Genomic DNA, 27009 nt, shown 5'->3' on the forward strand with positions numbered 1-27009 from the left:
CGCTTGCAGTTGACGTGACCCACATGGAGCCTTCCTCCAGACAATCGACCGACTCCCCGCCAACGGGTCCCCTCCCGCTGTTTGAAGCTCATCTACGTCTGTTAAGCGACTCTTTTATTGCCTTCTTCCAAGAGCGGTGCGGCGATCATCCTCGCTACACGCTATCTTACTCATTATTCCAATAGAAAACGCATTGAAGAGACTTAGTACGAATGTTGACCTTTTGGCGTGAATTCATCTCACCAAACAAGTGTCGATTCATTACTCAAACTTCACAAGAAGATTAAGACCATCGACGCGTTCCTCGATGACCGAACTGACCTCAGCACCACACGACATACATGGGCTGAGGTACGCGATAACACAGAAAGAGGTGCGCCTACACAGTGATTCAGCGCTCCTCTCAATGCTTCCCACAGAGGCTCAAGCCAGACAGGCCTTTCTCTCGGCGCTCACAGTCGATGTCCTCAATCCGTTGACATCACTTCGTGTATGGACACCCACACTCCATTATAATCTCGTTGTTGCTCAACCTTCCCCAGGAAACGCAAGAGCGCACGAGGAAGCGCATTAAAGAGGATATCAAAGACTCCACCTCCAGCTACGATGACTTCGCTGAAAATGGACTGCCAAAACTCCGATCCAAGTACACTCGCAAATTTGCAGAGGTCGAGGTGCGTTGCCTCTCGATGCATGAGATTTGGACTGCTCAGCGGTTTGCTCTCAGGAAAACAAACGTGCAGCGGCATCCGTTCCTCCTGTTTCCCCCACCACAATGACGGCAGGCTCGGATCTTCACACCAGTCCCAAGGCTGCCAATGTCCCTCTGCGTGTCACCTCACCACAGCCACTACGCGCTCTTGAACGAAGGCCATCTGGAAGCGCACCTAGCGGTCGGAACAGATCCCCATCCTCTTCAACTGCTTTCTCCGATTTGGCACAGCAAGGCAAAAAGCAATTGAATCAGCTCCGAGGACTTTTGGAAAAGAGCGGCACCGTAAAAGAGTCGCTGGGCAGTGGGAAAGAAACCCATGCCTTGAAAGCCGTTCGTGCGAAGCGAGAACTTGAGGAAGCTGGTAAATCATGACTTCTTTCATGCGTGTCCCAGTAATCAGTCATTTTTCAGACAAGGATTATCGCAATGGAGTCCACTGGCTCGAAACTCTGCGATTGAGGCGATTCAAAATCCTGGAGAGTGGGTTCAGGGTGTGTCAAATAATGCTTTTTTTTTCTTTTCGATCTCACATCATCTAGAGTTTGGAAGCTTTTGTTCATGAGTCTTCCAGCACAGTCAAATCTATTCTGGAAAAGTACACAGACAATATGACGTAGACAGTCAGCTCCTGACTAGTCTTTCGACTGACACATTACTAGGGCGACGAGCACAACACAAGCCCAATTGGCGACTCATGCTCGTGCCATCGTCAATAGGATTGTTCCGGGCATGGACATCGCCAAACTCTCCTCAAGTATTCCTCGCTCCCTCGCCTCCGCGATACCAGATCGAATTCTATACCAAAACGGATTTGTGGGGGAGTGCCAGGATCTTATATTTGGCTTTAGCTTGTTGGACTACGCTACGGCTCATAATCTGCCTGATGGACTTCCTCCCAGGATTGTACAAATTTGCATTGCAGAAATAGACAAACGCGGCCTAGCCTCAGAAGGAATTTATCGAGTATGACTTGCTTTCCCCATTATTGCTTGCTTACATAATTCCATAGGTTTCGGGACGACATGCCATAGTTCAGAATGTCAGTCCTGCTGCTCTTCACTCAAGCATTTCTCACCATTTTACAGCTACACCACGAGATTGAACGAGACGAGTCTAAGTTTGAGTTTAAACCCAAGGACGACATCTTTGCTGTTGCTTCGTTGTTGAAGGTAAAATTACATTTCTCGATAACGTCCCAGTTGCTCAGTTCTCCTAGTTATACCTGCGTGAACTTCCGGAACCCGTTTTCAGGTTCTCCCTCCAAGATCGAATGCAACACACAGAAGACCTCGGTTCGTTTTCCCAACAACTATTCCCTGTCCTTCGCTGAACTCCCGCTTCACAGCCGAACATCAGTCCAACAACTTCGTGCTCTTGAGGTCCAAAATACGACGGCTACCACCCGTTCATCAAGCAACATTGAAAGTTCTCGTCGAACACCTGGCGCGAGTCGTTGCCAACTCGAACGAAAATAAGATGGATGCTAAAAATGTTGCAATTGTGTTTGGCGGGGTTATCTTTGGAGAGGATGACGTACCCAAAGGAGGGACTGACCTTTTGAATCTTCAAAGCACCAAGGTATCGGTTGTCTCGACACTTGACTTTCAGTTAACTGACCGTTTTCAGGATTCTTTGATGGAAGATCTCATCTTACATGCCCATATATTGTACGATGACCAGCCTATCCACCACTCTCCACCCCTTCCTGCAACACCCGCAGGAGAACCTGTCCCCCCTGTTGTCTACGGTTCGAAGCGCACACAGGTAGCGACAGTTCCGCCTTCTTCGCCTCCGAACAGGGCAACAACAGCTTCTCCACAAGACTTTACCCCTCGCCTGCCCTCCAGACCTGTTAGCAGCATCCACCCTTCAGCACGCGCCAATCCACCGCCATCCCCAACCAAGGAAAGGGTGAATGTACCTCCACCCCCAGCCCCAGCCCCAGCCCCACCCATACCATCACAATTTGACCTCTCACGGAGACCGAGCCACGAACCTTCTTCGCCCACTATTTCTACGACTACTCTAGAAACTGAAACATCCTTCCAAACCCGCACATCTCTCGATTTGGAAAGCACGAGTGAAGGTTCGCGGCCGCCCTCTACTCGGCAGTCGTTGCAGTTGGAGCCGGTTGAGGAGGACGCTTAGCATTGCCTTGCACTATTTCCCTTTCCGTTGCCTGAATTTCCGGACTGTTTATGTATTTAGTGTCCAATTATGTCGCCACGATCACGTGCCATCACAGTTACCCTCCTGACACTTCCTACTCCGACTGTCATGCCCAAATCCACCAAAAAGAGGGTGGGTCGGCTCGGGCCCTCTTATTTCTTTTCATGAATACTCCAGTTTTATGCGGTGGCAAATGGATTGCCTCCGTGCCCTGCCATTTATGAGTCATGGGCACAATGTGAAGAAAAGGGTGAGTGCTCGTCGCTTTACTTGAGGTCTCTAATACCAAGCCACGATAGTTATTCGGTTCCCGGGAGCGAAATACCAGGGATTTCAAACAAGGGCAGAGGCTGAGGCGTATATTGGAGGTAGGGTTGCCAACCAAGTGTGATAGATTTTGTTGACCTTGAAAAGCAAACTACATCCACAAAGCTCCGAACCCCACAGCAAAGAAGCCTTATGATCGTCCAGCGAGTGGTAAACCAACTGAACAGCCAGTTATGGCCCCAGTAACCCCCGCTCCTGCTCCCGCCCCCGCTCCTCCAATCACTCTGTCTCCTGAGCAGAATGCAATTCTCCAGCGGGTGCTTGACGGAAGGAATATTTTCTTCAGCGGCTCTGCAGGAACGGGCAAATCTGTCCTTCTGCGGGCCATCATCGAGAGATTGAAAGCCACTGGCCGCTATGTCGCTGTGACTGCGTCAACAGGCATCGCAGCCGTGAATATAGCTGGCTGCACTCTCCACTCATTTGCTGGGATAGGCATTAGTCAAGAGCCTGCAAAGAAGGTGACCGGAAAATGGTTTGGGAATTACAAAACATACGAAAAATGTATAAGGCGCTGGAGAGGGGTCAAAACTCTCATTATTGACGAAGGTGGGCATGGACAACGACGAGTTTCTCCCCCTCCTTTCATTCTTTTTCTAGTCTCAATGATCGACGGGAGACTATTCGACAAACTTGTGAGCTCACTCGTAATGCGCGACGAAGCTGAATGAATAATGCCAGGAAGAAATAGCGCGGATCATACGAGGCAATGAACAACCATTCGGTGGCATCCAACTCGTACTCTCAGGCGACTTTTTCCAATTGCCTCCAGTTCCCGACAGGTGAACCAAACCATCGTTGCATTGCACCTTTTCACAGTTGTAGAAATCCTGTCACAAATCAACAAATGCCTACAATATTCGCCTTTGACGCCCAGAGCTTTGATCTCTGCATGGGCCCTCCGGTCAACCTCACCCGAGTTTTCCGCCAAAAAGACGAACGTATGAATTTCCGCCCACTTCACCACTAATGTCATCTGTTTGAAGGTTTTGTTGAGCTGTTGAACAACATGCGCTACGGCAGAATCGAGCCCGAAGACGAAGAAATCTTCCGCTCCCTCGAGCGTGAAGTCCGATATGACGATGGGATCCAACCAACCGAATTGCGAGTTTACTTTCCCTTGATTTGTGTTCGAAAATTGACCAATCGTAGATTATCGCGTCGAGACGAGGTGGATCGGGCAAACAATCGGAGACTCAACGCATTGCCTGGAGCAACGAGAACTTACACAGCGGTTCAGTCCTCAGGAATCAACTCTCAAGGATTCCCGATCACCCCCGAGCAAATGGAAAAGTTGCTTGAAAAACTTGTTGCACCAAAACAAATCTCGTTGAAGGTGACCGCCTTCATTTGCTGGTGTTCCGTTCTCAGGCATCGCCGCAGGTTGGAGCTCAAGTCATGTTAATCAAGGTCAGCATTCGTGAGCTGAATCACCGCATTGGAATGACATCTGGTAGAACCTCGTGCAAGGCCAACTCGTGAATGGGTCAGTCGGTCAAGTCATAAGTTTCAGGACAGCGGAGGATGCCGGCAACGAACACATCAATATCGCCAGGGCTGAAAATGACAAAAACGACAGGAGGCCCGTTCTTCCCCGTTCACTTGAAAAGCATCTGTTCCCCGTTGTTCGCTTCATCAATGGCTCTGAGCTCTTGATGATACCAGAGGACTTCACGGTTGAAAACGCAAACGGACAAATGGAAGCACAGCGAATTCAAGTGCGTTTTATGGAAACTGCGCCGTTATGCGTTCACAGACCAATTGACATAGATTCCGCTGATCTTGGCCTGGTCACTTAGCGTCCACAAATCTCAAGGGCAAACAATTGAGAGGGTCAAGGTGGATCTGAAAAGCACGTTTGAGAAAGGACAAGGTACGCTAAACTGACTTTATTACGAAGTCATGCTCAGTGTCTAACAGCATATGTGGCTATCTCGAGAGCAACCAGCCTGGAGGGTCTGCAAGTGCTCAATTTCCATAGCTCCAAGTGCGATTTGCGTTGTCCTCTCCTACGACTTATTGACCTTTATGCAGGGTGATGGTTCACAGCCATGTTGTTAAATGGTATAGTGCTTGTCAAGACATGGCCATGCGACAGCAAGCCGACGATGACGAGTGGGAGATAGGAAGGGAATCTTATTATGATTAAGGAGGGAGGATCTAGACGGGCCATGGACTATATAATACAACCTACTAAATACAGTAAATGGGTCATCTTTTGTAGCACTGTACACATTGTTTTCTACAAAACATCGACGAAATTGGCAGGAAAAATACCCTTTTCCCCATTGAGTGTTCCTGTCCACCTAAAACTGGGTTATATAAGGCAAGGATAGAGACACAGGAGCGCACCAGTCATCGGTGCTATTTGAGCGTTTGGTGACAACGATAATGTCGCCTTTGGAAAAGGACAAGTCGCCTGGCTGGACGGCCTGGAAATCATAAAGGGCCACTGCTCTTGCAACACCCTCTGGAGGAGGAGTCGAACGGCTAAGCGCAGGCTGAGGTTTAAGGAAGGGTGTTGATATCGATTTCGGTTTATATGGAGACGCGCTCATTGAGCGGGTGTGCCCCAGCATCGGTTGATTCTCGGCAAACGGGGAACTTGGGGAGGCCGTGGTTGGCTCAGCATCAAAGAGGTCAAAAACGGTAGGAGGTTGCGACGCCGTGGCTGATCTCACGTGTCGTTTTTCTGGGACAAAGTCGGACTTAAACTGGGTCGGGAACTGGCTTGTACTGCCGGTATTGGCTGCAGCATCCCAAGGATCGAATGGACTGTCGTATTCTGGCTTGCCACGAAGAGATGCAGCCTCGACCTGGTGGCTGAAATATGACCCTCCGTCGCGGGGTTCACCCCAAGATGTAGGGGGGAAGTCGGACTTCGAGTCCTTGCGTTTCTTGCGGAGCTGACTGGGCGGCATTTCGCTGGTCGGGGTGGCGAAGGCATAAGCAGAAGTAGGGCTGGACTCGGTTATCCATTCACGGTTGCCTGGCATCCCAGTACAGCTCGTGAGAGTCTTGATCAAAGGTTCTGCCCATGTTGGTGGAGGAATCGCACCACCTAATAAAAGCTTTGCAGTAACTTGAGACCCGTATGCTTGAACGTTGGCGTCTTGTCGCTCAACAATGACTGAGCCCTGATCCACGGTCATTAGAGAGGCATGGCATACAACAAAAACGCACTTCAATCGAAAGACCGCCGAATAAACCTGAAGACGTATGAAAATAATCATCTTCGTCGAGAGCAAGACAAACCTCGAGTCTTGGAATAACTGTACATCGCTGCCATTTTCCCGCTGGTATTCACCGAGCCGCTTGCCTCTCCATGTCGGCCCAGAGGACCTATAGCGAGGCTCATATTTCCTCTGTCGAAAGAATTGGAGCGCATTTATGGATGGAGCACAAACGAACAAACCCTAAACTGAGCGAACCACTGGCCATGAAGGACTTGACAGCAGATCTTGAGTTGAGGACGATGAGGAAGTCTGTCATTTCGGCTCCCAGCTGACTGCCAACCCCTCCATTACTTGGTCGGCGTGTTGCTCTGGATATGACAGCAAACACGCACCCAAACCAGCTGTGCCGATAGCGGAAGGACTGGACCATGTACCGTCAGGTAGCCTTGCAATGACGATGCCAGTCCCGGCCCTCGCCGAGAAGAGGAAGCCGGCCTTGAGAACTGTGAAGATAGCAAATCCCTTGGCTTGTTCAAGCACAACTCTGGGGATGAATCCGTCGAGACCTGGTTTGCGGTCAGAATCAGTAAAATAAGAAAACGAATCAAATAGGACCATTGTTTCCTGAATCCACGAAGCTATTGAAGATCTTGGCCGCTTTCTGGCATTCTTTGGGCAATGGTTGTGGTAAAGGACTACTCAGTTTCTTCATCAGATGGGCTCGAGAATCGTCAAACGAAGCTGCCTGTTATCAAATCAGCTGTAGAATACACTACACTTATGGTGAGTGGCCTTACAGCCTAGCGGCGATGAGGGTAGAGTTGGAGCCTGTAGGCCCGTGTTTGACCGAATGACGATGAGTAAAGATTGTTTATGAAGTCTGTTGAGGTCTGGTCAGAGTCTGATACGTCACGGGTAGCTCTTCTACTTTCGACCCGACTAATGCTGCAGCTGGTTGGCGCGATGCTTGAATTGTGCCATCGTACAGCCTGCTGTAGGCGCAACTGAATCATTCAAGATCAGGCACATTTGCAATGACATAGCCGCTAGCCACCCTGTCTTGACCTCTCTTCTACTTACCATCGTCTGGGCTACGGTTCTATTCACCACTTAAACGAACATTTCATGAAACAACCTCTTTGGTGGACACTTGCTCTTCTACGCCTTGTTGCTCAGACGAATGCGGCGGATGCGTTGGGATTTATGGATCAGGTAAGAGCTATAATTGGGTTTATTGCCTTGGCCTCATGTTTTTCGTTCAATCAGTCGTTCTACTTCTCCTACACCCCACCTTCCCAAGCGGTCCCAGTGCCAGTAACAAGTCTGTTCCGTTCACCACAGAGATAACACACTCGTCTTACGAGTTAAAACACAGGTCAATGCGAGACCATCCATCTTTCGTGGTCGAGGGGCGCAGGAACTGGGCCAAATCCGGAAGCCCCATACTTTCTCCAAGTTTATACCTCTGCTTTCGTTTTCCCCTTCATCATTCCTGCTGGAAGTGGACTGAGCTTTGTGCGTCTCTCTAGCTGCTTTGACTCGCATCTGCTTACATATTTTCAAGGACTGGCAAGTGCCGTTCAGTGCTGGGACATTATACCAAATATGCATGGTGCGCTCTCCCCATCCAACGCAGCTCAAGCAATTAATATCGGTCACAGTTCGATAAGAATGGCAATAGTGGTGGTTGCCAAGACATGTTTACGACGATTCCAGCCGCCTCCACGCCATCCTGCCCTAATGCAACATTTCCCCTCGGACCGCTCGAAGTAGATGCTTCAGTCAGCAGCGGGCCATTATCACAATATGGCTGGGTAGACCAAGTATGTCAGCCGATCGCCCTTCCATGAATTGACCTTACACGCTCTACAGTGTACGGACATCACAGTCACTCCTAAAAATGGCACTCCACCGTATATTTTCACGGTACGAAGGCACTTTCCGAAAAAACAGATCGAGTTTGACAGCTCTTAGGTTGCCCCAACGTTGCATCCACCGCACAATCAGACAGTGAAAGGACAAAGCCCGACAAGCTGGACGGTCAATCTTTCCTGGGGCTCGTCATTCTTCATCAGCGTGGTAGATGCAGAGATGAACTTTTGGAGTTACGGTCCACTTCACAGCGGACAAGGCCACTCGACCTCCTGTCTCTCGGCCAAATCCAAGTGAATCTCATTCAGTTTCCTTCCGTGCATAGCCAACATTTTCCCAGAACATCGGTCTCCCCGGTAATTTCTGTTGCCTCTGGCTTGGGAGGCATAGTAGTCGGTCTTGTGGCAGGCATCGCAGCAGCCTTTCTGTTTCTTCGACGCAGGTGGAAACGGAATGAAGACCACGGTTTTATTGACTACCCAAGTGGATATAGCTCCAACCCTTTCCAAGGGTCTTCATCCGGTCCGGCGCACTACAAACCCCTCAATGCTACCCATGGCTATGACGGAAGCTTTTCCCCCAGAGCTAGTCATCAATTCCAACGCGAAAGCACGAACTATCATGTTGAACCCTTTGTCATGCCTGGAGACCCACATGAGGGCAGCACGGCTGGCAGCACGGTTGGCAATAACACCGAGTCAGTCACTGGAAGAAATATTTATGTTGTTCACCACGACGCTGGCCGACCACCAGTGACCGTCTATCACGCAGACGGGACGGAGGTTGTTGAACTTCCGCCTCGTTATGGGAACGTCCCTCCAGATGATGGAGGAGAGAGTTACCCCACCAGCCCGACATCAAGTATTCACCCACTTCCCAGCGGCTCGACAAGCACTCGAAGGCAAAGCTCTATTGCCCCGTCATCCGTTCAGGAAATGCTCTCACCCACAAGGAGACCGAATCGACCGTCCAAGCCATAATTTTTTTTCTTCTTGTTTTCACTATGCTTGGACTTGAATTTAACGAACCTGCATATGATTGGGACTCTGGAGACTATCTACTTCATACATTACACATTTGTAACAACAAATTAACGAGCATAAACTCCAATAGGACAAGGTTTCCAATTTGAGTCGGTGCCGAGGAGTTGCCAACCAGGAGCGGTCTGCACGGTGAGGAAAGCATTGCTTTCGGTAGACTGCGTTGTATCTGTTGAAATGTCTACATCTGATGTACCCAAAATTGCTTCGAGTCGGTCTTGCATCACCACGATATCATCAGGGGACCATTCCTGCTATCAGATTAGCCGGATGAAAGCGGAAAGAGTTTGACTGACTGCTTTGCCTCCGATGGAAAGCTGCATAAATAATGCTTGGGTATGCTCCAGCTCAACATCTCCAGCACACAAGGCGTTCATCAATGACCTGGCGCTTTGTTTGGATTCAGTGGTTGCCTAAAAAAGAAAGGAAAGAAGACTACGCAGTCGCATTCTGGTTGAATCCCGTTGCAGGTCCTAATCCGGTGATGAGCGCAACCAAGGCGTCTTTTTTCGCGTCTCGGCTGGGTGGTGGGAGATTTTCTAGAATCCAAAAGGCCCAACGCGCCAAACATTCGTCGTAGGTCGTGTCTACTGCGATGGCGACGATGTCTTCCTCGGGAAGGGGGCAAGTCAGATGCGTGATGATGCGGTTAGTCAGTCTGAACTGCAGGTCTGGATGTGTTGCTGCAACTTCGCGCAAGAGTCCGCTCCAGACAGTGACAGCATATGGTGGAGGCTTGAATTCGTCTTTTGGAAAAGTTCGTTTTCTGCATTAAAGTAAGAATCTTATGAATCGACAGTTGCGTTGCAAATACTTTTTTGATAGTGGGACGAGACCAGATTTGTCCAAGAGTGCTTCAGAAAGTCGATCGAGAGCCCAGTGCTCTTTGAAAGTGTCGTCACTCCAGCCAAGATTGCCGCCAGCGACGTTTGCGGCTACTGTTGCCTCTGCTATCCATCTTTCGACATCTCTCAGCACGGTTTTGATTTGTTGTTGCTGTGTCTTGAGTGTAGCATCCCTCGAAACGAGCTTGCTCAAAGATTTGTACTCTTTCAACAGCGGCGCTAGAGGTCGTAGTTCAGGTGTCTTGGGTGCGGGAGCGGCAGAAGGATTGATAGTGGGAAGGAAGTAGTTATGCAGGAGCCAAACCATCGACTATTTCTGCACTCAATGAAAGGGTCCTGAAGGATCAAATTAAAAGCTGACCTCCCGTGCCGCCTGCCGCAACAATTCGAGGCTGGGGAGATCTTCGTGGGTCGCGGCATGACGAAGCTCGACAAGCCAGGCCGGGAGTCCCAGCTGAGTAGCGATGGATGCAATTGAACGGGCATACAATCCTCGCTGTAAAGGGTCCACCAAGCCGTTCACCAAACGAATTAACGCGGCCGCATAACTGTGTCGGAGCGATAGATAGGACGGAAGAGGCTGCGAGTCTTGAACCAGGACGGACAAAAGAGCAAGAGTGGCGTCAAGTGCATGTGGAAGGGCAGTGATGCTTTTCCAGGCAGATAACTAAAAAAAATAATCAGTAACGAGAAGGAGAAAGCAAACAACGTACCCTATTTATTGCTCTGTTTTTGGCGTCGATGTCCGTTTCGTCAGTATATATCCAAGCGCAAACCTGGTCCAGTTCAGCGATGGAAGCCCATGGAACCCTGCGTGGTAATCGCATCCACAATTGAAACGCGTCTAAATCAGAGTCACGTCCACAAGCTGACGCGTCCTACTTACCTCTTCCTTCCACAATGGTACACGCGCAATTTCCTTCTTTCTTCCTCTATTCACTGGCTCCCAGCTACTTCGCGTCAGGTCCCCCGATGGAAACTTTCGTTTCGATTTTGCACCCACGGCAGATGTTTCCGAATTATTAGCCAAAGTGCCCGTCACCCTTGCGATCCGTCTCCCTTACTCAGAATTTTCAGGTGATAGAAACGGCTCCCGATGCAGACCCGACGAGCTTTACGATGTCCAACCAACCCAGAGGGAACGAAGCTCCATTTTCCTCGTTGACTGGGAGATCATTGCAAGCCCTCGGTCTCGGGTGAGTATTTTTCTCTTTGTGAACAATCAGAACGCGTTCGAGCAAGTGCAGTCATGCCGATTTAATATTCGTGGGCTACAAACGCCGGACAGCGACCGCGTCTACCTCGTCAATTACCACCCAGCCTCAAACAACGACGGAGACAGCCACAAGAGTTTGGGAAAATGTAACCGAGGAGCCCGTTGATGTCTATTGGCGTGCCCGGGATGGGAAGATACCCCGGAGTCGCGATTCACGCTTTTGCACCCATGCCGCCAAAGGAATGTGCGACTACTGCATGCCTCTTGAACCCTTCGACACTGGCTATCACAAAGAACACGCGATAAAGCACCTCTCATACCACGCCTATCTCAAGAAAATCTCTCCCAAATCAACCACCTCTGCTACCTCAAATCTTCCCCCGCTAGAGCCACTCTCCTACAAGGTCAAGGTCCCGTGCCCAAGCGGCCACCCTTCATGGCCAGCCGGTATTTGCACCGCATGTCAGCCCTCTGCCATAACTCTCCAGTCGCAGCCTTTCCGTATGGTAGATCATGTTGAAATCGCTTCACATGAGACCGTTGAACGCTTCCTGCGTGTTTGGCGAGAAACAGGTTCACAGCGGTTCGGATGGCTCATCGGCCACTATGAGCCGTACGATGTCGTTCCAATGGGCATCAAAGCCGTTGTGGAGGCTATATATGAGCCTCCGCAAGAGGGAGAACTCGATGGACTTACGCTTGGTCTGCCCTGGGAAGAAGAACAACGTATTAGATCCCTTTCTGCCGCTGCATCTACCCCTTTGACCGTTGTGGGCTATATCTTCACTGACCTCACTGTATCAGAGGAAGACAGGACCAAGACGATCTATAAACGCCACCCAGGCTCTTTCTACATGTCCTCTTTGGAAGCTATCTTTGCTGCGACCCTCCAAAAAGCGAATCCCACCACTTCGAAATCATCCCCAATAGGACAGTTTGGTTCAAGGCTCGTGACGCTGATAGTAACGGCCAATAAGGACGGTGACGCGGACCTCGCAGCATATCAAGTCTCTGAACAAGCGTGTGCGATGGTGGAGGCAGACATGATTGAAGCCAGCGTTGATCCTGGAATTGTTCGGGTGAAAGACGAAGACCGATCCCAGGAGTCGGCACGGTACATTCCGGACGTTTTCTTCACGTACAAGAACGAATATGGCCTGGAAGTAAAGAAAACCGCCAAACCTGCATTCCCAGTCGAGTACCTCATGGTCAATGTAAGACTTGTCTTTTCCGACCCACGACCAAGTTTTATAGAGTTTTCAAGGTCACTCATGGATTTCCCTCAAATCCTTCTCCATTATTCAACTCGACGAAATATGCGATTGAGAATCGACCTGGCCTGGAGAACCAGACCATTGAAAGCGTCATGAATAACTTGGCCAACTTGGATGCGCCGAATATCCATGACAGTCGGACTGCACGACCAGGAGAAGCCCACAAACGGCGGGAACTTGCAACATGGCTGAGCGACTGGCATCTTGTCGCCTTCCTCGATACCACACAGCTGTTTTCACCCGTTAGTCCTTTTTGATCATTCTTTTGCATGTCGTTATCCAACTCCCTTCCAGGACGATGTGAAGCTGATGATGCGGATTGTCTCTTCTCCTAATCTATTAGACGATCTCAGCCAACTGGACCCGCTCCTGGCCACCGAAGGCTGGACGAATTTGATGGCGTTTACCCAAACCACTGCAGCCGCCAGCAGTGTCAGCAATACCAACGCTATGGACGACATCCCACAGGATGTTCTCGACCAAATTGCTGCTCAAGAAGCTGCTGACAGAGCAAGTGGCGGGGGAGCAAGTTCCAGCGGTGGTATTCGAATCTGTCCACATTGCACATTCGAGAATTCGCCTGGTGGCTCAGATTGTGAAGTCTGCGGTCTCCCACTGGCATCATGAGGACAAAGTGAGAAGTGACACAATTGAGTATGAGGAATGCTTGAAATGAAACTACAATTTTACACATGTACTCTCTAGTCGAGACGTTATAGCGTGAATAATGTTCGTGTCCCAACGGATGGTCGTCTACTGGAATACCCACCAAACAGCGAAACCCAAACCAAAGATAATACCCAGTGCACGTGCCACAATGACAAGAACCAAGGCTTTGCGAATGGCAGCGTAGAATGTGCTCAATGCCGAACCCGACCAGTTGATCCTGTTAGAGAATGAGTAACGAAAAAGAGACAGACAAGAGGCACATACCGTCTGTCATTGACGCCGCCACCACGCACACTGGCCTCCCATCCACGAACAACTTCTCGATATCGCTTACCAAAGACCCTACAAGGTAATAGTCAGAAAATGAAAGCACAAAGAGTGTCGTTCAACGAACCAGATCCAGAAATTCACATCAGGGTACGAGAAACGGGGGAATACACTGGCCAGGCTGGGAGCAACGATATCCATTCGAATGCCTTCAGCGCCAGTTTGGTAAGGGAGTTGCATGATGGGTGAGAGTGGAGAAGATGCGCCAGAACGAGGGTCGACTGTATCGTTGGGCAAAGGATGGACCATATACGACATCAGGTCGAGAGTCATACCGAGCGAGAGCCCCCAAAGCTTCAATTGCTGCGGCCGCTTGAATCCCTTCTCCATGTCATAGCTGGGTTTGCCCTCGGGTGTGACCGGCGAGACCGAAGATGGTTCGACAATGATAGCAGGAAACTCCATGCTACCGACGAGAGCTTGAACAAGAATACGCAAAGCAGTAGAATGCTTGGGAGCAATGCGAGACGCGGCATCGACTGTCACTGTGGACCATTTCGGTGGGGGATTGGCGGAAACGAGAGAAGACAATGGTGTCCAGTGCAGCGTTGTGGTGGAGACTGGGTCGGGCGCACTAGCTTGTGGTGTCACTTGAAGAAAAACGAAGGGCGATAAAATCATTAAAAGGCGCTTTCCGAGAGAAGTTGTTATTTCTCTATCGTCAAGTTGGCCGACACAAGTGTAGTCTTTCTCCGCAAGGTCAATTCCAATCTCTTCCCAAGTTTGTCGCATCGCTGCATGTACGTGAGGACATGTTGTCTCTGTTTTATGTAGAAGGGCACGTACCCGTGTACAGTCCCCCTTCATCATCAGTCTCAGTTCTTCCACCCGGGAAAGCGACATGGGCTTCGTTGTTGTTTCTGACGCGACTCATACCTGAGTCTTCAGGCGCCGGATTCTCCCGTTGTAGGAAAAGGATTTCTGGTCGAGCCGTGGGATCATTGACCCAGTCCAACTCAAAAAAGTCGGTAAGCGAAGGAGATTGCGTGGCGTTGAAAACAGCATGTGGAGGTGGCACAACTCGAATGATAAGTGCGACGGCGGCTCTCCGGGGCTCTAAAGGGTGAATTTAGACAATGAAGGATAAGGCCGGCGAGGTACACACGAGTTGGGGGTGACGCGATTATACGTGGAGGAGTACTGCGTATTCGCTGTAGGGCACGCGAGAGTAAAGGAACAATAGAAGCTGGCTTTTCTGGACTTTGGTTAGAAGCAGGCGCTGCAAGCAGTTCGCGAACCCACCCGACATGGACGAAGACGACAACCCCAAAAACAGAAAACCCGATCACTGGGGCTGACGTAAGAACCTTGGTGTGACTTGGCGGCTTCTTTGAGCACTCAGACGAAGGTTTACTGCTGTATGGCTGTATGGGAGGGATGAGTGGCCGCATCTGTAAAGTCAGAAACGAGAGGTCGCTCAATGAATTCGAAGTCTGCAATGATTATCACGGAATGGCCGGGCCGGGAACGACCAAGCAACTCCTGGATCAACTTCGATACTTAAAAGGAGAAGCCACGAGGCAAAAGGTCGTACCCGGGTTCGAACCGGGGTCACGGGAAGAGAAGAAGAACTTCAAAATCCCGTGTGATAACCACTACACTATACAACCGTTGAAGGAAGTCGCTCCCAAGTGTATGTTACCCCCATTCGGTATCACGAGTTTCGGGGACAGACTTTAATTTTAGTGCGGCTGAAAGAGCGCTTGTATACTTAGATGTCAGACTTGCAAGCGTTATAGACTTGATCTTTCCGAATTCAGGACTGTCGACGGCCACGCTATCAGCTATCAGAGCACCTGTGGCAACCCATGAATGTTCTACTCCATAACCGAATTGACAAAGCAGACATGAATTAATATGAGTAGACGGATTTGCTTGACTATTGGTATAGCATGCGGCATTACAACTCAGCCCAACCTCCGTTCATATCATCGCCACCACTGAATAATGCTAATGCGAACATAATAATGCTCGCTCCAAGCCTCATTCCTAATCCTCGGTACAGCTGACCGATGCCTGTGTTGCGCATCCATCCCTGTTCTTCTTCGGTGGTCTGTGGTGGGACATCGCCTCCCGCACGCTCTTTTCCTTTGCCTTGTCGTCGCTTTCGCTTGCTGGGCGTAATGGGAAGATCCGAGCGTTCCTCGGTGAGAATATGCCAGAAGGCATCTACAACACCATTGTATGGTGCTGGCCGTAGCTCGACGCAACCTTTGATGGGCTTTGCGCTACCACGAACCTGGACTTGTAACCGTCGACGGACAGTTTCAAAAGGTAGGGTAATTAGCAGGCCAATGCAGCTGGCAGTGAGTTCAGCAAAGCCCCAAGCAATTGGGTGCGTCTCTTCCGATATCTGGATGCCGATATATGACGCTAAAAGTCCAGGGAGAACGAAGGAGACAAAAGATGGTAGTGTATTGTCGATGATCGTCGGAATGAGCAGGTGAGGGTGAAGGTAGATGCCCTTCAGGCCACCCTCTTCGCGTAGAATGCGAGACAGCGCGTCTATGGGTCCGGTGTATGTCACATGACGGGAAGAGAAGGATTGAGCGATGAGCCTCGTTCGAATTAAATCGAGCGGCGAGAGTGCAAAGCCCATGATGAGGTGAGAGAGCACAGGAATGAACAATGGTGGTCGGTGGAACACGGCATTCCGAGGAAGAAGGATTGTTTGCAATATATTGCGGAGAATGGGCTGGAAAGTTGACGATAAAATCTCGCTGATGCATGTCGTCAGCAAGCCTAGAGCGAAAAAGCTGGGTTGATAGGTTTTAAGCACAAAGTGGCCTGTGCATACCTTTCCACAATGCCAGCCAACCCTCACCCCGAAAACGACCAACACGCTTGATCATGCCCCAGACACCATTCGCACTCCCCACTGGGATGATATATTCTGGACGTGTGCCTTCTTCAAGGACAGAGCGGCGAACAATATAGCCCTGTTCATCAGTTTGGCGCAGAGAAGATGAACCGGGTTGAGGTGTTGCATTAGCGTTCGGATCAGCAAAATAAGAGTCATTATCGTTTGAGGATTCGCTCAACTACAAACGATTTAGTTGAATAACATTGCGGCAAAACAGTCATACGGCATCATCTTCGTCGTCTGGCAGGTCCACCAAGTCGGGTTCGCCTGCGTCGCGAGGCACCCATTGAACTTGGAGGAGCAGCTTGCCAACCTCCCAAGGCATGGCAATCGCACTGCTTGTGTATTGTAGGATGGCAGATGTAGCAAACGTTTTGAGTAAATGAACGGTGTCTATCCCATCCGCTGGGTCAGCGAGTTCGGGAGAAAGGTCGAAAATTGAGTTGTGAGCTGGGCGAGACGACCATTGGTAGGCTGGACCCGCGACTGGCTGAGCTGTTGAAGCATTGGCTCCAGAAGATGGTGGTGGGGTTACAAATGACCATGCAGTGTTACGGTCGCTGTAGAGGCCACGAAGGGAGGCGGAAGAGGCAGACGACATTATGGCATTGGGCAAGTGTAGGCAAATCAAAACTTGTCAAGTGATTCGGTGGGTGTTCCCGAAGAACAGTAGGGCCACACCGACAATGTGAGTGCTTCTTGGGTCGGGTGGGTGGCCTCTGAAATGTATGTATGTCTCAGGAACCACACCTTTGCGTCATTCCCACCAACACCCCATCTTGAACAACGTCACACCCACTGTATTTAGTTCGAATCGCCTCACCTTACCATTCTCTCCTTCACATCCCTTTTCACCCCTCATGGCGACCGCCAACGGCAATGGCGCTCACCTCCCTCTTGACGATGCCAACTCTCGTGTCGCCGTCCACACGTTTGACCCCGAAGCCTCTCCAACAGAAAAGGCGGCCGCTGCGGCTAAGAACAGAGACCAGCTTGCCAGCGTGAAAAAGGACTCTGGTCCCGGTGCGAGAGGTATGTTGTACTACTACCCCTCGACTTTCATTTCAATATTTGTCTAGAGCTGACGGTTGAGACTGGCAAGCCTACAGCCATCCCCACTATAAAGGTGGAGGACATGGAGTCGACAGAATTCCAACAAGTACAGGACAATACTCCCCAACCTCCAGGCGCCATTGCGTCACCGGTCGCGGCTGCTATTCCTGATTGGTACACAGTTGGATGGCGACAAGCGGCGGGTATCGACGAAAACACCCTAACCGAAGGCGAGGAGCGCGACAAAGGCGTGCTCGACATGTTCCTCGGTGAGCAGTTCTACGGGGCCTGGTATCACAATGCAGGGATAATTGTTTTCGTACGTGTAAACTGCTCTCATTGACACGTCTTCTAACTGCGCCAGGCTGTGTTTGCTTCCCACTTCCTCACTCGCTTTCATTTTGGCTGGGGCTGGCTTTTTATCGTTCTAGCGGTATGCAGCACATACTACAGCACTTCCATGCAACGTGTTCGTCGGAGCGCGCGCGACGATATCCAACGCGAACTCGTCAAAAGTCGTCTCATTTCTGAACACGAGTCGGCTGACTGGATTAACAACTTCTTGGACCGTTTCTGGCTCATCTACGAGCCGGTACTCAGCGCCACCGTCATTTCCTCTGTTGACCAAATCCTCAGCGCCAACACTCCTGCATTTCTTGATTCTCTCCGTCTTACTCAATTTACTCTCGGCACCAAAGCCCCCCGGATTGACAAAGTCAGGACGTTCCCTAAGACTCCAGATGACATTGTTATGATGGATTGGGGCATCTCCTTCACTCCCAACGACATTTCCGATCTTACTCCACGTCAAGCCGCAAACAAAGTGAATCCTAAGATTGTATTGTCGGTCCGGCTGGGAAAGGGCCTTGCAACCGCGTCAATGCCTATTCTAGTGGAAGATATTACCTTCAGCGGCTTAATGCGCATTCGTATGAAGCTTATGAGCAATTTCCCCCACGTTCAGGTGGTCGACATATGTTTCTTAGAAAAGCCCGTCATCGACTACGTGCTCAAACCCATCGGAGGGGAAACCTTTGGGTTTGACATCGCAAACGTAGGTGGCGTCTTCGGTTCCCAGTATCCCCGTTAACCCTTTTTTCTAAGATTCCTGGACTGTCATCATTCATTCGAGACATGACGCATGCGACACTTGCGCCGGTCATGTATGACCCGAACGTCTTCACTCTCAACCTAGAGCAGCTACTTTCGGGTACGCCACTTGACACCGCGATTGGTGTGCTCCAAGTAACTGTCGAGTCCGCTCGTGGTATCACTGGTGTCAAGATTGGAGGAGGAAAGCCGGATCCCTATATCTCTCTAAGCTTGAATAACAGGGAAGAGCTCGCGGTGACCAAGTACAAGAGCGATACGTCAGTAAATCCTCTCGCTTTGCTTCATTTCTTACTTTATTACAGCTATAACCCAACCTGGATGGAAACCAAATTCATTCTCATCAATTCCCTCAACGAGTCGCTCGTATTGAGCTTGTACGACTACAACGACCATCGCAAGAATGCCTTGCTCAGCAGCACGAGCTTTGAACTCGCCCAGCTTCAGGACGATGCTGTTAGGGAAGGGATCGAAGCTCAACTTCTCAAAGACGGAAAAGATCGCGGCACACTGAGATATGACCTTTCATTCTACCCTGTTCTTAAGCCCGAAGAAGGCAAAGAGCTACCCGATACGAGTAAGTTGACCTGCTATGACCTCTACCTCCGATTGACGTCATTCAGGCGTTGGAATCGTTCGTTTGACAATCCACCAAGCAAAAGAGCTGGACCAAAGCAAGTCTTTGTCTGGGGATCTCAATCCCTTCGCAAAAGTTTGCCTGGGAGATCGAAAGAATGAGGTTTTCCGCACTCGTCGATTCAAACACACCAACGCACCAGTTTGGGAACAAGCTCACGAATTTTTATGCGTGGACAAATCGTCCTCGGTCATTTTGATTGAGGTTGTCGATGATCGCGATTTCCTCAAAGATCCCGTCGTCGGTTATATGTCTATCAAACTCGAAGACCTTCTTCAGAGCAAGGCTGAAGCGGGGCGTGACTGGTTCCCACTTAGCAACTGCAAGAGTGGCAAGGTCCGGATTTCGGCTGAGTGGAAACCGTTGAACATGGCTGGAAGCCTCCATGGTGCAGAGCAATACAGCCCTCCTATCGGTGTTGTGCGGTTGCATCTCGACAAGGCCGTTGATGTCAAGTATGTTCATCGTCTATCGCCTAGCCCTAATCCTAATAATTTCCAGGAATGTCGAAGCAGCTCTTGGCGGAAAGGTATGTGTGGGACCTCCTAATGAACTAATCGCTAATTTACTCTTAGAGCGACCCGTACGTGCGCGTCCAGGTACATGAAGTCACCAAAGGTCGTACCGAAGTGATCAACAATAGTCAGTAATTCATTACGTGACCTCTTGCAAAACTGACTTGACCTTCCACAGATTTGAGTCCTGTTTGGGACGAAATTATCTACATTCCAGGTTGGTCATTTAGACTGCATATCGCCTTGGTTAACTCGTGGGTTTAGTTCATAGTTTGAAAGAGGTAATCATTCGGATGTAGTATTGAGACTAAGCGCTTATCCTTCACAGACGATGCTCCTCGAATGCATGGACTATCAGCACTTGACAAAAGTAAATTTGTCCCCCTCCGTCTGTTCAGTGCTAATGGTATTTCTTAGGATCGATCGCTTGGTAACGTTGAGCTGCGAGTTTCAGAGCTGGCTAAGGAATCGAGCGACCGGCAGTATCCCTTCGAGTCCACGGGCCGAAAGACAGCGATAGACCCAATACGTCTGGACAAGAGCAATGCTCACAAGGGCCAACTGCACTACTCCGCCGAGTTCATACCTACTCTTGCTCTCGAGGGTGTTAAATTCGATGCATCCGGCAATGAGTTACAACGAGCTGTGGGACAGGAGGATCCCGATGGCGCAGACGTTCATTCCTCATCGTCTTCATCTTCGTCCTCCGTTTCTGGTGAAGAGGGCATATCAATGGTGCCGACCATCGTCGAGCCTTCTCGCAGCGAAAAGGCCGCAACAAATGGAACTGTGACACCAGAAGAGCAGCAGGCAGAAGAGCCGAAAGGCGTCAAACTAAGCGTCGACGAATTACTCACCCATCGTACGAGCCTTGATCATCTACTTGTCGGCTACTGACGAGAAATCATTAGAATCTGGTGTCATCGTCTTCAACGTGATCTCTGGCAAGCTAGCCAAAAAGGCTCGATTGGAGGTCCTCCTTGACGATGGCTACTGGCCGTGCTTCAGCACCGTCCGTGCCAGGTCTAATAATGCTCAATGGGAAACGGTTGGTGAAGGATTCGTCAAGGAACTTGATTTTGGGCGTGTTTGGCTGAGGCTGAACGATGCTGATGACGGCGCCAAGGACAACATTGTGGCTGAGTGGAAGGGTGACTCCAAGGCATTCCTCCAATCGACGCTGGTTCGTTGTTTTCCACTGTCGTCATTTTTGCCATCTCACTGTCCAAATCCAGTCTGGCCCTCAGGAATTCACCCTTCAATCGGAACAATTGACAACGTCGACGGTGATGATTGAGTCTCGATATGTTCCCGCTCCTGTCCACCTGGAACCTCGAGAGAGCATCAACAGTGGGTTCACATATACTTCTGACTCCTTGGAATCTTACACGCCATAAGACCAAGGTATCCTCCGTGTTGATCTATTGGATGGAGGGGAAATCCGTGGTGTTGATCGCTCTGGTAAGCTCTCTACTTCAAGCTCGATATTTTTCTCAGCGTATCCTAGGAAAATCGGATCCGTTTGCGGTCTTCTCCCTGAACAAGAACAAAGTCTTCAAATCGCAAACCAAGAAGAAGACTCTGACGCCAGTCTGGAACGAAAATTTCACGACCTCGGTGGTATGTTTTCGATGCTGAGCGTATTTCGTGATATTCACCCTGCTCAGCCTTCACGGGTCGCCGCGGATTTCTCTGTCGAAGTTTTCGACTGGAATCAGATAGGGACTGCCGAAACTTTGGGAGTGGCCCAAATTCCTTTGGATGATCTCGAACCATTCGAATCCACTGAGCGCACGTTGGACCTGGTTTCTTCCAAGGGTCAACATGGTTTCATTCGCGTACGCCTGATGTTCCAGCCAGAAATTATCGCGAAATCGCGCAAAAGCACGTCGACCTTCTCGACAGCAGGGCGGGCGATGACTCAATTTGGCGGAATCCCAGTCAACGCTGGAAAGGGCGTTCTGCATGGCGTGACTGGTGTCTTCAAGAAAGGGAAAGATGATGATGTTCCTCCAGTACCTACTCTCAGCGCACCATCTGGTCAAGCTTCGCACCCAGTTGGGCAAAACGACGAACTCCATCCCGATATGTCGATCATGTCACATGACAATCCACCATCCAGTGAACCTGGTACCCTTCGTGTCACCGTCTTGGATGCAAAGGATTTATCAAGCGGCGATACTAAACCTTACGCCACGATTCGTGTCGGCGACAAGGAATTCAAAACGAAACCTACCCCCAAAACTGCTTCCCCAGAGTGGAACGAAACTTTCGCGTTTGTAGCTGGCAGTTTCACGCCACGATTATATATCTGGATTCACGACCACAAGACTCTTGGGAAGGACAAACTGCTCGGTGAGGGTGAAATTGATGTAGGTGCTGTTTCCCTAGTTGTTGCCTAACGCTCATATTGGTATAGATTTGGAGACACATACAACCGCAAGGGTTGACGGCGGCTGATGTTTCGACAGAGCTTCAAGGTAGTGGTTTAGTGCGGGTGCGCCTCGAATATGACGCGAATGGGCCACCATCGGGTGGTGCTTCAACACCTCGAGGTGAGAATGGACGGACAATGTCGATGTCGTCCCCTTCGCGGTTCAGCTTGCGCGGCCGCAGACCCGGAACGGCAGAATCGGATGACTGAAAAAACAACTTGCACTGTGGACATTTGCCTCAGCAATGGACTCAAAATTGCTACGACTCACCTAATATCCTAAAGTACTTCGTTATTGCTTGTATTACTATGAAACACCGCTGTTTTAACTGCCAATGTTTTGCTGAACCGGATGACGGAAAGATGTTCTCCTCCAGCTCTGCGACGTAGAACAACCTGGACCAGTTCTTCTCTTTCGAAGCAAAAGGAAAACAGTACACTTGCCTGGCTTTCCAGACCATAAATGTCCTTCATTCGTTGCTGCATTGCCACTATGTTGTTCTGTGTGACTGCGACTAGATAAAAGTGGCCTCCTGGCGCTAGCAGTGCCTAAAATTGATCGTCATAGAGGTCATGGAACGAGTCAGCGACCGCGTACAGAAACGTGAGGCAGGAAAACATTGGTAATCTCCATCCCATCCTTGCCGCCTGCCCAGGCTCCACCGATTCCACGATCCGCCTGAGCAGTCCAAGCCTCATCGGCAACAGTCGGTACATAGGGAGGGTTGAAGATGATGATATCGACGGCGTTTTGGAGACGCCATAGAAGCGGGTCTGCAAGAGAGGCGTTGACGAGGTTGAGCGGGATCTGGTAGAAGTTGGTGTCTTTCAAGGTTTACTTGCGGGTCACGTCCTTACCTTATTCTGGAGTCCAGTTGCAACACTACAAGAGCAGGCATGTGGATTGATATCGGTACATAGGAACAGAGCTTCAGACGAGCCGAGAATGCTACCGAGGAAAGTCGAGACACAACCAGACCCCGAGCTGAATGCGATGATAATGAATGAGGGTTGGTTGGAGAAAACAGTGGCTTTTGTGCTAACCCGATTTCAAGGCATAATCGCGGACGCAGCTGTTTCAACGTGTCTGAATCTGATTCTAAGGCATCTAAGAGGATGAATGTGTCCTCAGCAGGTTCATAGACAGTCTCATAGTCTGAAGCTTTGAGATGGCTGAGGTCTGGTGTGGGAATCATCGCGGTCACGAGTCAAGTGGCGAACGACGCGTAAACAAACCTATATCAATACTGCCTCGTTGGTAACATGCGGAAAGCACAGTAAATACCCCAGCCAGTTCCACCCATGTCCGAAGAGACGTTCTTGGCCCCTTGTACCAAAACTACGGCAGAACGAAGCGTCTTTCAATCAACGGGCATCCTGAAAGTCATCATCCAATCAGCTCATATCGATTCTGGCGTCAGGTGGTGTCTTCAGCCACCAAGCCCTTTCGTTGTCGTGCAGGGAGGGTTCGTCTTCCAAAGAACGAAGACGCGAGATCACACGTATGAGCCTATTCTGCCATGAGAGTTAGTATTGATCAGTATCTAGATACGATCCTAGCTGGCTAGAGGAAACTTTGTTTCTACTTGTGAGTTCGGCGGACGAGAATGTCAAGCTCAAGGTGTACGATGCGCACAGACACTGGAAAAATCGATTGCTTGGGGTCGCGGTGCTTAGAGGAGGGACACTTGACACACAGCTGGCTCTGCTAAGAAGAGGGCAGAAAGTGGGAGATCTGTCATGCTCAGCCTTTTATTATCCAGCGGAAGCCGCAGACGATGGAAGTGGTATGTGGTTCAGAAAAGCATTCGTCGTGACTGGGTTGAATAATAGGCGACAGAGACGGGAATCGCGAGACTGACTCTTCATCGCGTTGAAGGCTTGGCACAGCCACCAGTGGCTAACGGATGCAACGCTTTTGGATTGCCAGCAACGAAGCTGAGAGCATTAGTTCGTCTGGATTGGGATGAGCGGCCAATATTCGCCACTAAGAAGGTTGTGTTGAAGGATGGCGTCGCAGCGTGGGAGTTGGCCCATGAGTTCCTATGTCGCAAGAGCTCGACATGCAAGGTAAACATCGAGGTTTGGAATGAAACCAGGGGCGAGCAGGTTGGGCTTGTCCATATCGGGCTAATGGAGATGGTTGAAGCAGAGCGAGCAAGTTGGCCGTTGGCAGGAACATCGGTGGCCACAGTCAAAGCGTCGGCCGAGTGGCGCCGCGTCACACTGTGACATAAAACCTTACGTGGTTGTTGTCTCTTGGACTACTGTGGTGAATACAAGTCTTTGTGAATTCGAAGCGCGTCATGGTGTCAACGGATGTCTCTGAACACGATATCACTTGCTTCCAACGCTTCCAATCGCTCCAGGCACTGGCTTTTCCCGATTTTCATGCGATTTCGTCAGTCGAAGCACCATAGAATGGCAGCTCTCCATAAATAACGACCATCTCATGACTTTGCTTAGCTTGCTCCTTCCCTTCTAACGTCTCCCAATGCCATCTCAACCCTCTCCTCGTTCAGTTTATTCGGTTCCTCGCCTTTGATTCTCCTGCTCAATTCTGCTTTGGCAATATAGGCGATGCAGCTCAGTAAGTTCCAGAAGGCGAATTCTCACTAACTTAGTACTTACACACACCCCACTCATAGGTTTCAAGGCGGCGATGTCGCCTTCATCCTCGTCGGTATGTGGACTAAAAGCTAACAAAGCTGAATCAACTGAAGACCAGCTGTTAGCTGGCATCCTAGTGTTGTTCATGGTCCCTGGTTTAGGTCCGTGTGCCAGTGTCTGGCGATGTTGGTAAGATTCATGGCGTAACGAGCCTTGCAGCATTCCTGTATTCCGGGCTGGTGAGACGTAAGAGCGCGCGTGAGTGTTTCTATTGATTCAACTGTTGACATTGATGTTCTCCAGTTGGTCTCATATGGGTCGTTTCTGGTGCCAATGCCGTTACCATTTTTCAATGGTAGACACCTCGCTCACGTCGTTATTGCCTGAAACACGATCCAAGGTTCTTCTGGGGCTACTCGTTGGCGTTTTCGTCCAGCGCGACCAATGGATTCATTGGTGATCTGAAAAATTTCGGTCTGCGAAAAGTGTTGGGGGATCCTTCACCTGGTTCCCCGGTTAGCAAGCATCCTCTCAATTCCGTGTGGTGCTAACTTGGATTAGCTCATTCCAGAGCTTCTCTATGCTTTCTTTCAAATGGAATTTGCGTGTGTCACAGCTGCGATCCTTATGGGCGGCTTTGCAGAGCGTTCTCGGATCCTGCCCGCGATGGTCATCACGTTTCTTTGGGTAACACTCGGTATGTTACCCGCACTTCATGTTGCACTTGCCAGTCCTCAACCGTAGTATATAGTCTATTGTCCAGTGGCTTGCTGGCAAGTAAAGACTCCTATAACTGTGTTACAGGACTCATTCATTCATCTAGGGCTTGGTCAACCAACGGATGGGCTTTTAAGTGGGGCGTCCTCGATTTTGCAGGTGCGGGTTGAACGGAGCTGATCTAAGCAGGGATGAATTTTGTTGGTAGGCGGAGGACCAGTCGAAATCGGAAGTGGTGTTGGCGGCCTCGCGCTTGCTTGGGTCCTCGGACGCAGAGGCAAAAATGAGCTGCTGCATTTCCGCCCGCATAACGTGTCGATGGTCAATCTAGGCACCTTCATCCTCCTGTTTGGATGGCTTGGGTTCAATGGAGGTTTGAAGTTTAATTACCGATCAGGCGAGATCATTAATGTCTATGTAGGCTCTGCCTTTGGCGCAAATCTCCGCGCCATCACGGCGATATGGAACTCGTTGCTTGCCGCATCGTTTGGAGGAATGACCTGGGTGCTACTTGACTTTAGGCTGGAGAGAAGATGGAGCATGGTCGCTTTGTGTTCCGGTGAGTTAAACTCAATATGGAAGAGTTCGAATCGATGACGAGGAACTATAGGTACCATTGCGGGTCTTGTGGCAGCAACACCATCAAGGTGGACTGCATCAATTATACTTGGGTGACAAAACACTTATTTTCGATAAGCGGGTTTGTCCCACCTTGGGCTAGCATCGTAGTGGGGATTCTATCTGGAGCGTTGTGCAATTTCGCAACCCAGCGCAAGTGGCGTTTTATGTCCTTATAAACTGAGCTCATACCGTTCTAGTCAAGTTCCTGCTGGGCATAGACGGTGAGGTATGGAGTATAACCGGAAATGTCCCTGATGCCGAATAGACAGTCTTGATCTGGCTGCTGAGCATGCTGTAGGCGGTAAGTTTCGACTATCCTGCACCGACTAATTTGAGTTGAGTTCCAAACTTAGGAATTGTTGGTCTGTTGTGCAATGGCCTTTTCGCATCAGCTGATGTCATCGCTCTGGACGGAATCAACACGTCCGTTCCGGGTGGATGGATCGACCGCAACTTCAAGCAGCTGTACATCCAACTTGCTTATGTCGTCGCCTGTTCAGCGTATGTCTTCGTTATGACGGCAGTGATTGTCAAGGCGGTTGATATGGCGGGGTTGAAGCTGAGGCTGACACCAGAAGAAGAGAAGCTGGGCATGGATGAAGTGGAGATCGGCGAATTCGCCAGCGACTACATCGAAATCAGAAGAGATCTCATGGATGATCCGTCGTTTGCGTCACAACAGTCACAGGAGAGGGCTGCGCCAGTTGCAGCGGGCGACAGGCATGCTGCCCCAGACCTCGACATGGCGTCTGACCAACAAAGCGGGGAGCAATCGGAGTCAGATGGGCGGGCAGCGGTCGATGAGAAAATGGAATAAAT

At 50.1% G+C, this 27009-nt stretch overlaps 12 protein-coding genes across 12 annotated transcripts; 7 read left to right on the plus strand and 5 right to left on the minus strand.

The window, feature by feature from the left end:
* Nucleotides 1-8: 8 nt before the first annotated feature.
* On the plus strand, nt 9-2863 carry MIND_00449600 (Glucosamine 6-phosphate N-acetyltransferase; the record flags this gene model as incomplete). The annotated part of the gene is made up of 14 exons (XM_037361310.1): nt 9-136; nt 186-206; nt 252-373; nt 420-490; nt 543-674; nt 728-1076; nt 1127-1206; nt 1255-1328; nt 1375-1678; nt 1725-1754; nt 1801-1884; nt 1932-2007; nt 2061-2293; nt 2342-2863. Exons 1-14 carry the CDS (start codon nt 24-26, stop codon nt 2861-2863), a joined length of 2211 nt encoding a protein of 736 aa, XP_037221602.1. The 5' UTR covers nt 9-23.
* A 69-nt stretch (nt 2864-2932) lies between these two features.
* On the plus strand, nt 2933-5360 carry MIND_00449700 (ATP-dependent DNA helicase PIF1; the record flags this gene model as incomplete). The annotated part of the gene is made up of 15 exons (XM_037361311.1): nt 2933-3016; nt 3062-3134; nt 3184-3252; nt 3299-3361; nt 3647-3760; nt 3812-3846; nt 3893-3993; nt 4037-4152; nt 4198-4315; nt 4364-4547; nt 4595-4621; nt 4669-4929; nt 4982-5084; nt 5132-5198; nt 5246-5360. 15 exons carry the CDS (start codon nt 2933-2935, stop codon nt 5358-5360), a joined length of 1530 nt encoding a protein of 509 aa, XP_037221603.1.
* Nucleotides 5361-5453: 93 nt separating this feature from the next.
* MIND_00449800 (Ysc84 domain-containing protein) lies at nt 5454-7099 on the minus strand (the record flags this gene model as incomplete). Its single annotated transcript, XM_037361312.1, has 7 exons — nt 5454-5517; nt 5564-6348; nt 6395-6420; nt 6467-6576; nt 6627-6729; nt 6780-6953; nt 7003-7099. The coding sequence occupies 7 exons, from the start codon at nt 7097-7099 to the stop codon at nt 5454-5456; spliced, it is 1359 nt and encodes a 452-aa protein (XP_037221604.1).
* A 413-nt stretch (nt 7100-7512) lies between these two features.
* Nucleotides 7513-9239, plus strand: MIND_00449900 (uncharacterized protein; the record flags this gene model as incomplete). Its single annotated transcript, XM_037361313.1, has 8 exons — nt 7513-7599; nt 7654-7708; nt 7763-7902; nt 7952-7999; nt 8049-8210; nt 8260-8313; nt 8362-8552; nt 8600-9239. 8 exons carry the CDS (start codon nt 7513-7515, stop codon nt 9237-9239), a joined length of 1377 nt encoding a protein of 458 aa, XP_037221605.1.
* A 110-nt stretch (nt 9240-9349) lies between these two features.
* Nucleotides 9350-10971, minus strand: MIND_00450000 (uncharacterized protein; the record flags this gene model as incomplete). The annotated part of the gene is made up of 6 exons (XM_037361314.1): nt 9350-9550; nt 9596-9689; nt 9739-10065; nt 10114-10454; nt 10506-10811; nt 10858-10971. 6 exons carry the CDS (start codon nt 10969-10971, stop codon nt 9350-9352), a joined length of 1383 nt encoding a protein of 460 aa, XP_037221606.1.
* Nucleotides 10972-11044: 73 nt separating this feature from the next.
* Nucleotides 11045-13261, plus strand: MIND_00450100 (MPN domain-containing protein; the record flags this gene model as incomplete). Its single annotated transcript, XM_037361315.1, has 6 exons — nt 11045-11047; nt 11095-11175; nt 11222-11340; nt 11392-12574; nt 12625-12876; nt 12929-13261. 6 exons carry the CDS (start codon nt 11045-11047, stop codon nt 13259-13261), a joined length of 1971 nt encoding a protein of 656 aa, XP_037221607.1.
* A 126-nt stretch (nt 13262-13387) lies between these two features.
* On the minus strand, nt 13388-15021 carry MIND_00450200 (Nudix hydrolase domain-containing protein; the record flags this gene model as incomplete). The annotated part of the gene is made up of 5 exons (XM_037361316.1): nt 13388-13520; nt 13568-13645; nt 13698-14364; nt 14417-14686; nt 14736-15021. The coding sequence occupies 5 exons, from the start codon at nt 15019-15021 to the stop codon at nt 13388-13390; spliced, it is 1434 nt and encodes a 477-aa protein (XP_037221608.1).
* A 509-nt stretch (nt 15022-15530) lies between these two features.
* Nucleotides 15531-17094, minus strand: MIND_00450300 (uncharacterized protein; the record flags this gene model as incomplete). Its single annotated transcript, XM_037361317.1, has 3 exons — nt 15531-16372; nt 16428-16671; nt 16717-17094. The coding sequence occupies 3 exons, from the start codon at nt 17092-17094 to the stop codon at nt 15531-15533; spliced, it is 1464 nt and encodes a 487-aa protein (XP_037221609.1).
* A 259-nt stretch (nt 17095-17353) lies between these two features.
* Nucleotides 17354-22452, plus strand: MIND_00450400 (uncharacterized protein; the record flags this gene model as incomplete). The annotated part of the gene is made up of 18 exons (XM_037361318.1): nt 17354-17525; nt 17573-17865; nt 17911-18600; nt 18651-18916; nt 18962-19233; nt 19280-19748; nt 19795-19822; nt 19869-19935; nt 19987-20025; nt 20073-20089; nt 20137-20178; nt 20226-20670; nt 20720-20991; nt 21044-21158; nt 21207-21269; nt 21316-21428; nt 21476-22180; nt 22228-22452. The coding sequence occupies 18 exons, from the start codon at nt 17354-17356 to the stop codon at nt 22450-22452; spliced, it is 4293 nt and encodes a 1430-aa protein (XP_037221610.1).
* Nucleotides 22453-22521: 69 nt separating this feature from the next.
* MIND_00450500 (Hemk methyltransferase family member 2-like) lies at nt 22522-23438 on the minus strand (the record flags this gene model as incomplete). Its single annotated transcript, XM_037361319.1, has 5 exons — nt 22522-22638; nt 22687-22791; nt 22841-23050; nt 23101-23227; nt 23287-23438. The coding sequence occupies 5 exons, from the start codon at nt 23436-23438 to the stop codon at nt 22522-22524; spliced, it is 711 nt and encodes a 236-aa protein (XP_037221611.1).
* A 97-nt stretch (nt 23439-23535) lies between these two features.
* Nucleotides 23536-24474, plus strand: MIND_00450600 (uncharacterized protein; the record flags this gene model as incomplete). The annotated part of the gene is made up of 3 exons (XM_037361320.1): nt 23536-23744; nt 23791-24029; nt 24083-24474. The coding sequence occupies exons 1-3, from the start codon at nt 23545-23547 to the stop codon at nt 24472-24474; spliced, it is 831 nt and encodes a 276-aa protein (XP_037221612.1). The 5' UTR covers nt 23536-23544.
* Nucleotides 24475-24736: 262 nt separating this feature from the next.
* On the plus strand, nt 24737-27007 carry MIND_00450700 (Ammonium transporter; the record flags this gene model as incomplete). The annotated part of the gene is made up of 17 exons (XM_037361321.1): nt 24737-24758; nt 24820-24832; nt 24891-24925; nt 24978-25013; nt 25072-25110; nt 25156-25207; nt 25253-25367; nt 25414-25549; nt 25604-25625; nt 25676-25728; nt 25778-25942; nt 25991-26128; nt 26180-26216; nt 26267-26340; nt 26388-26411; nt 26456-26491; nt 26544-27007. 17 exons carry the CDS (start codon nt 24737-24739, stop codon nt 27005-27007), a joined length of 1461 nt encoding a protein of 486 aa, XP_037221613.1.
* Nucleotides 27008-27009: the final 2 nt, after the last annotated feature.

The sequence above is a fragment of the Mycena indigotica genome (genome assembly GCF_014461135.1).
Source record: "Mycena indigotica strain 171206Taipei chromosome Unknown Mind.scaff0004, whole genome shotgun sequence".
Classification (NCBI taxonomy): domain Eukaryota; kingdom Fungi; phylum Basidiomycota; class Agaricomycetes; order Agaricales; family Mycenaceae; genus Mycena; species Mycena indigotica.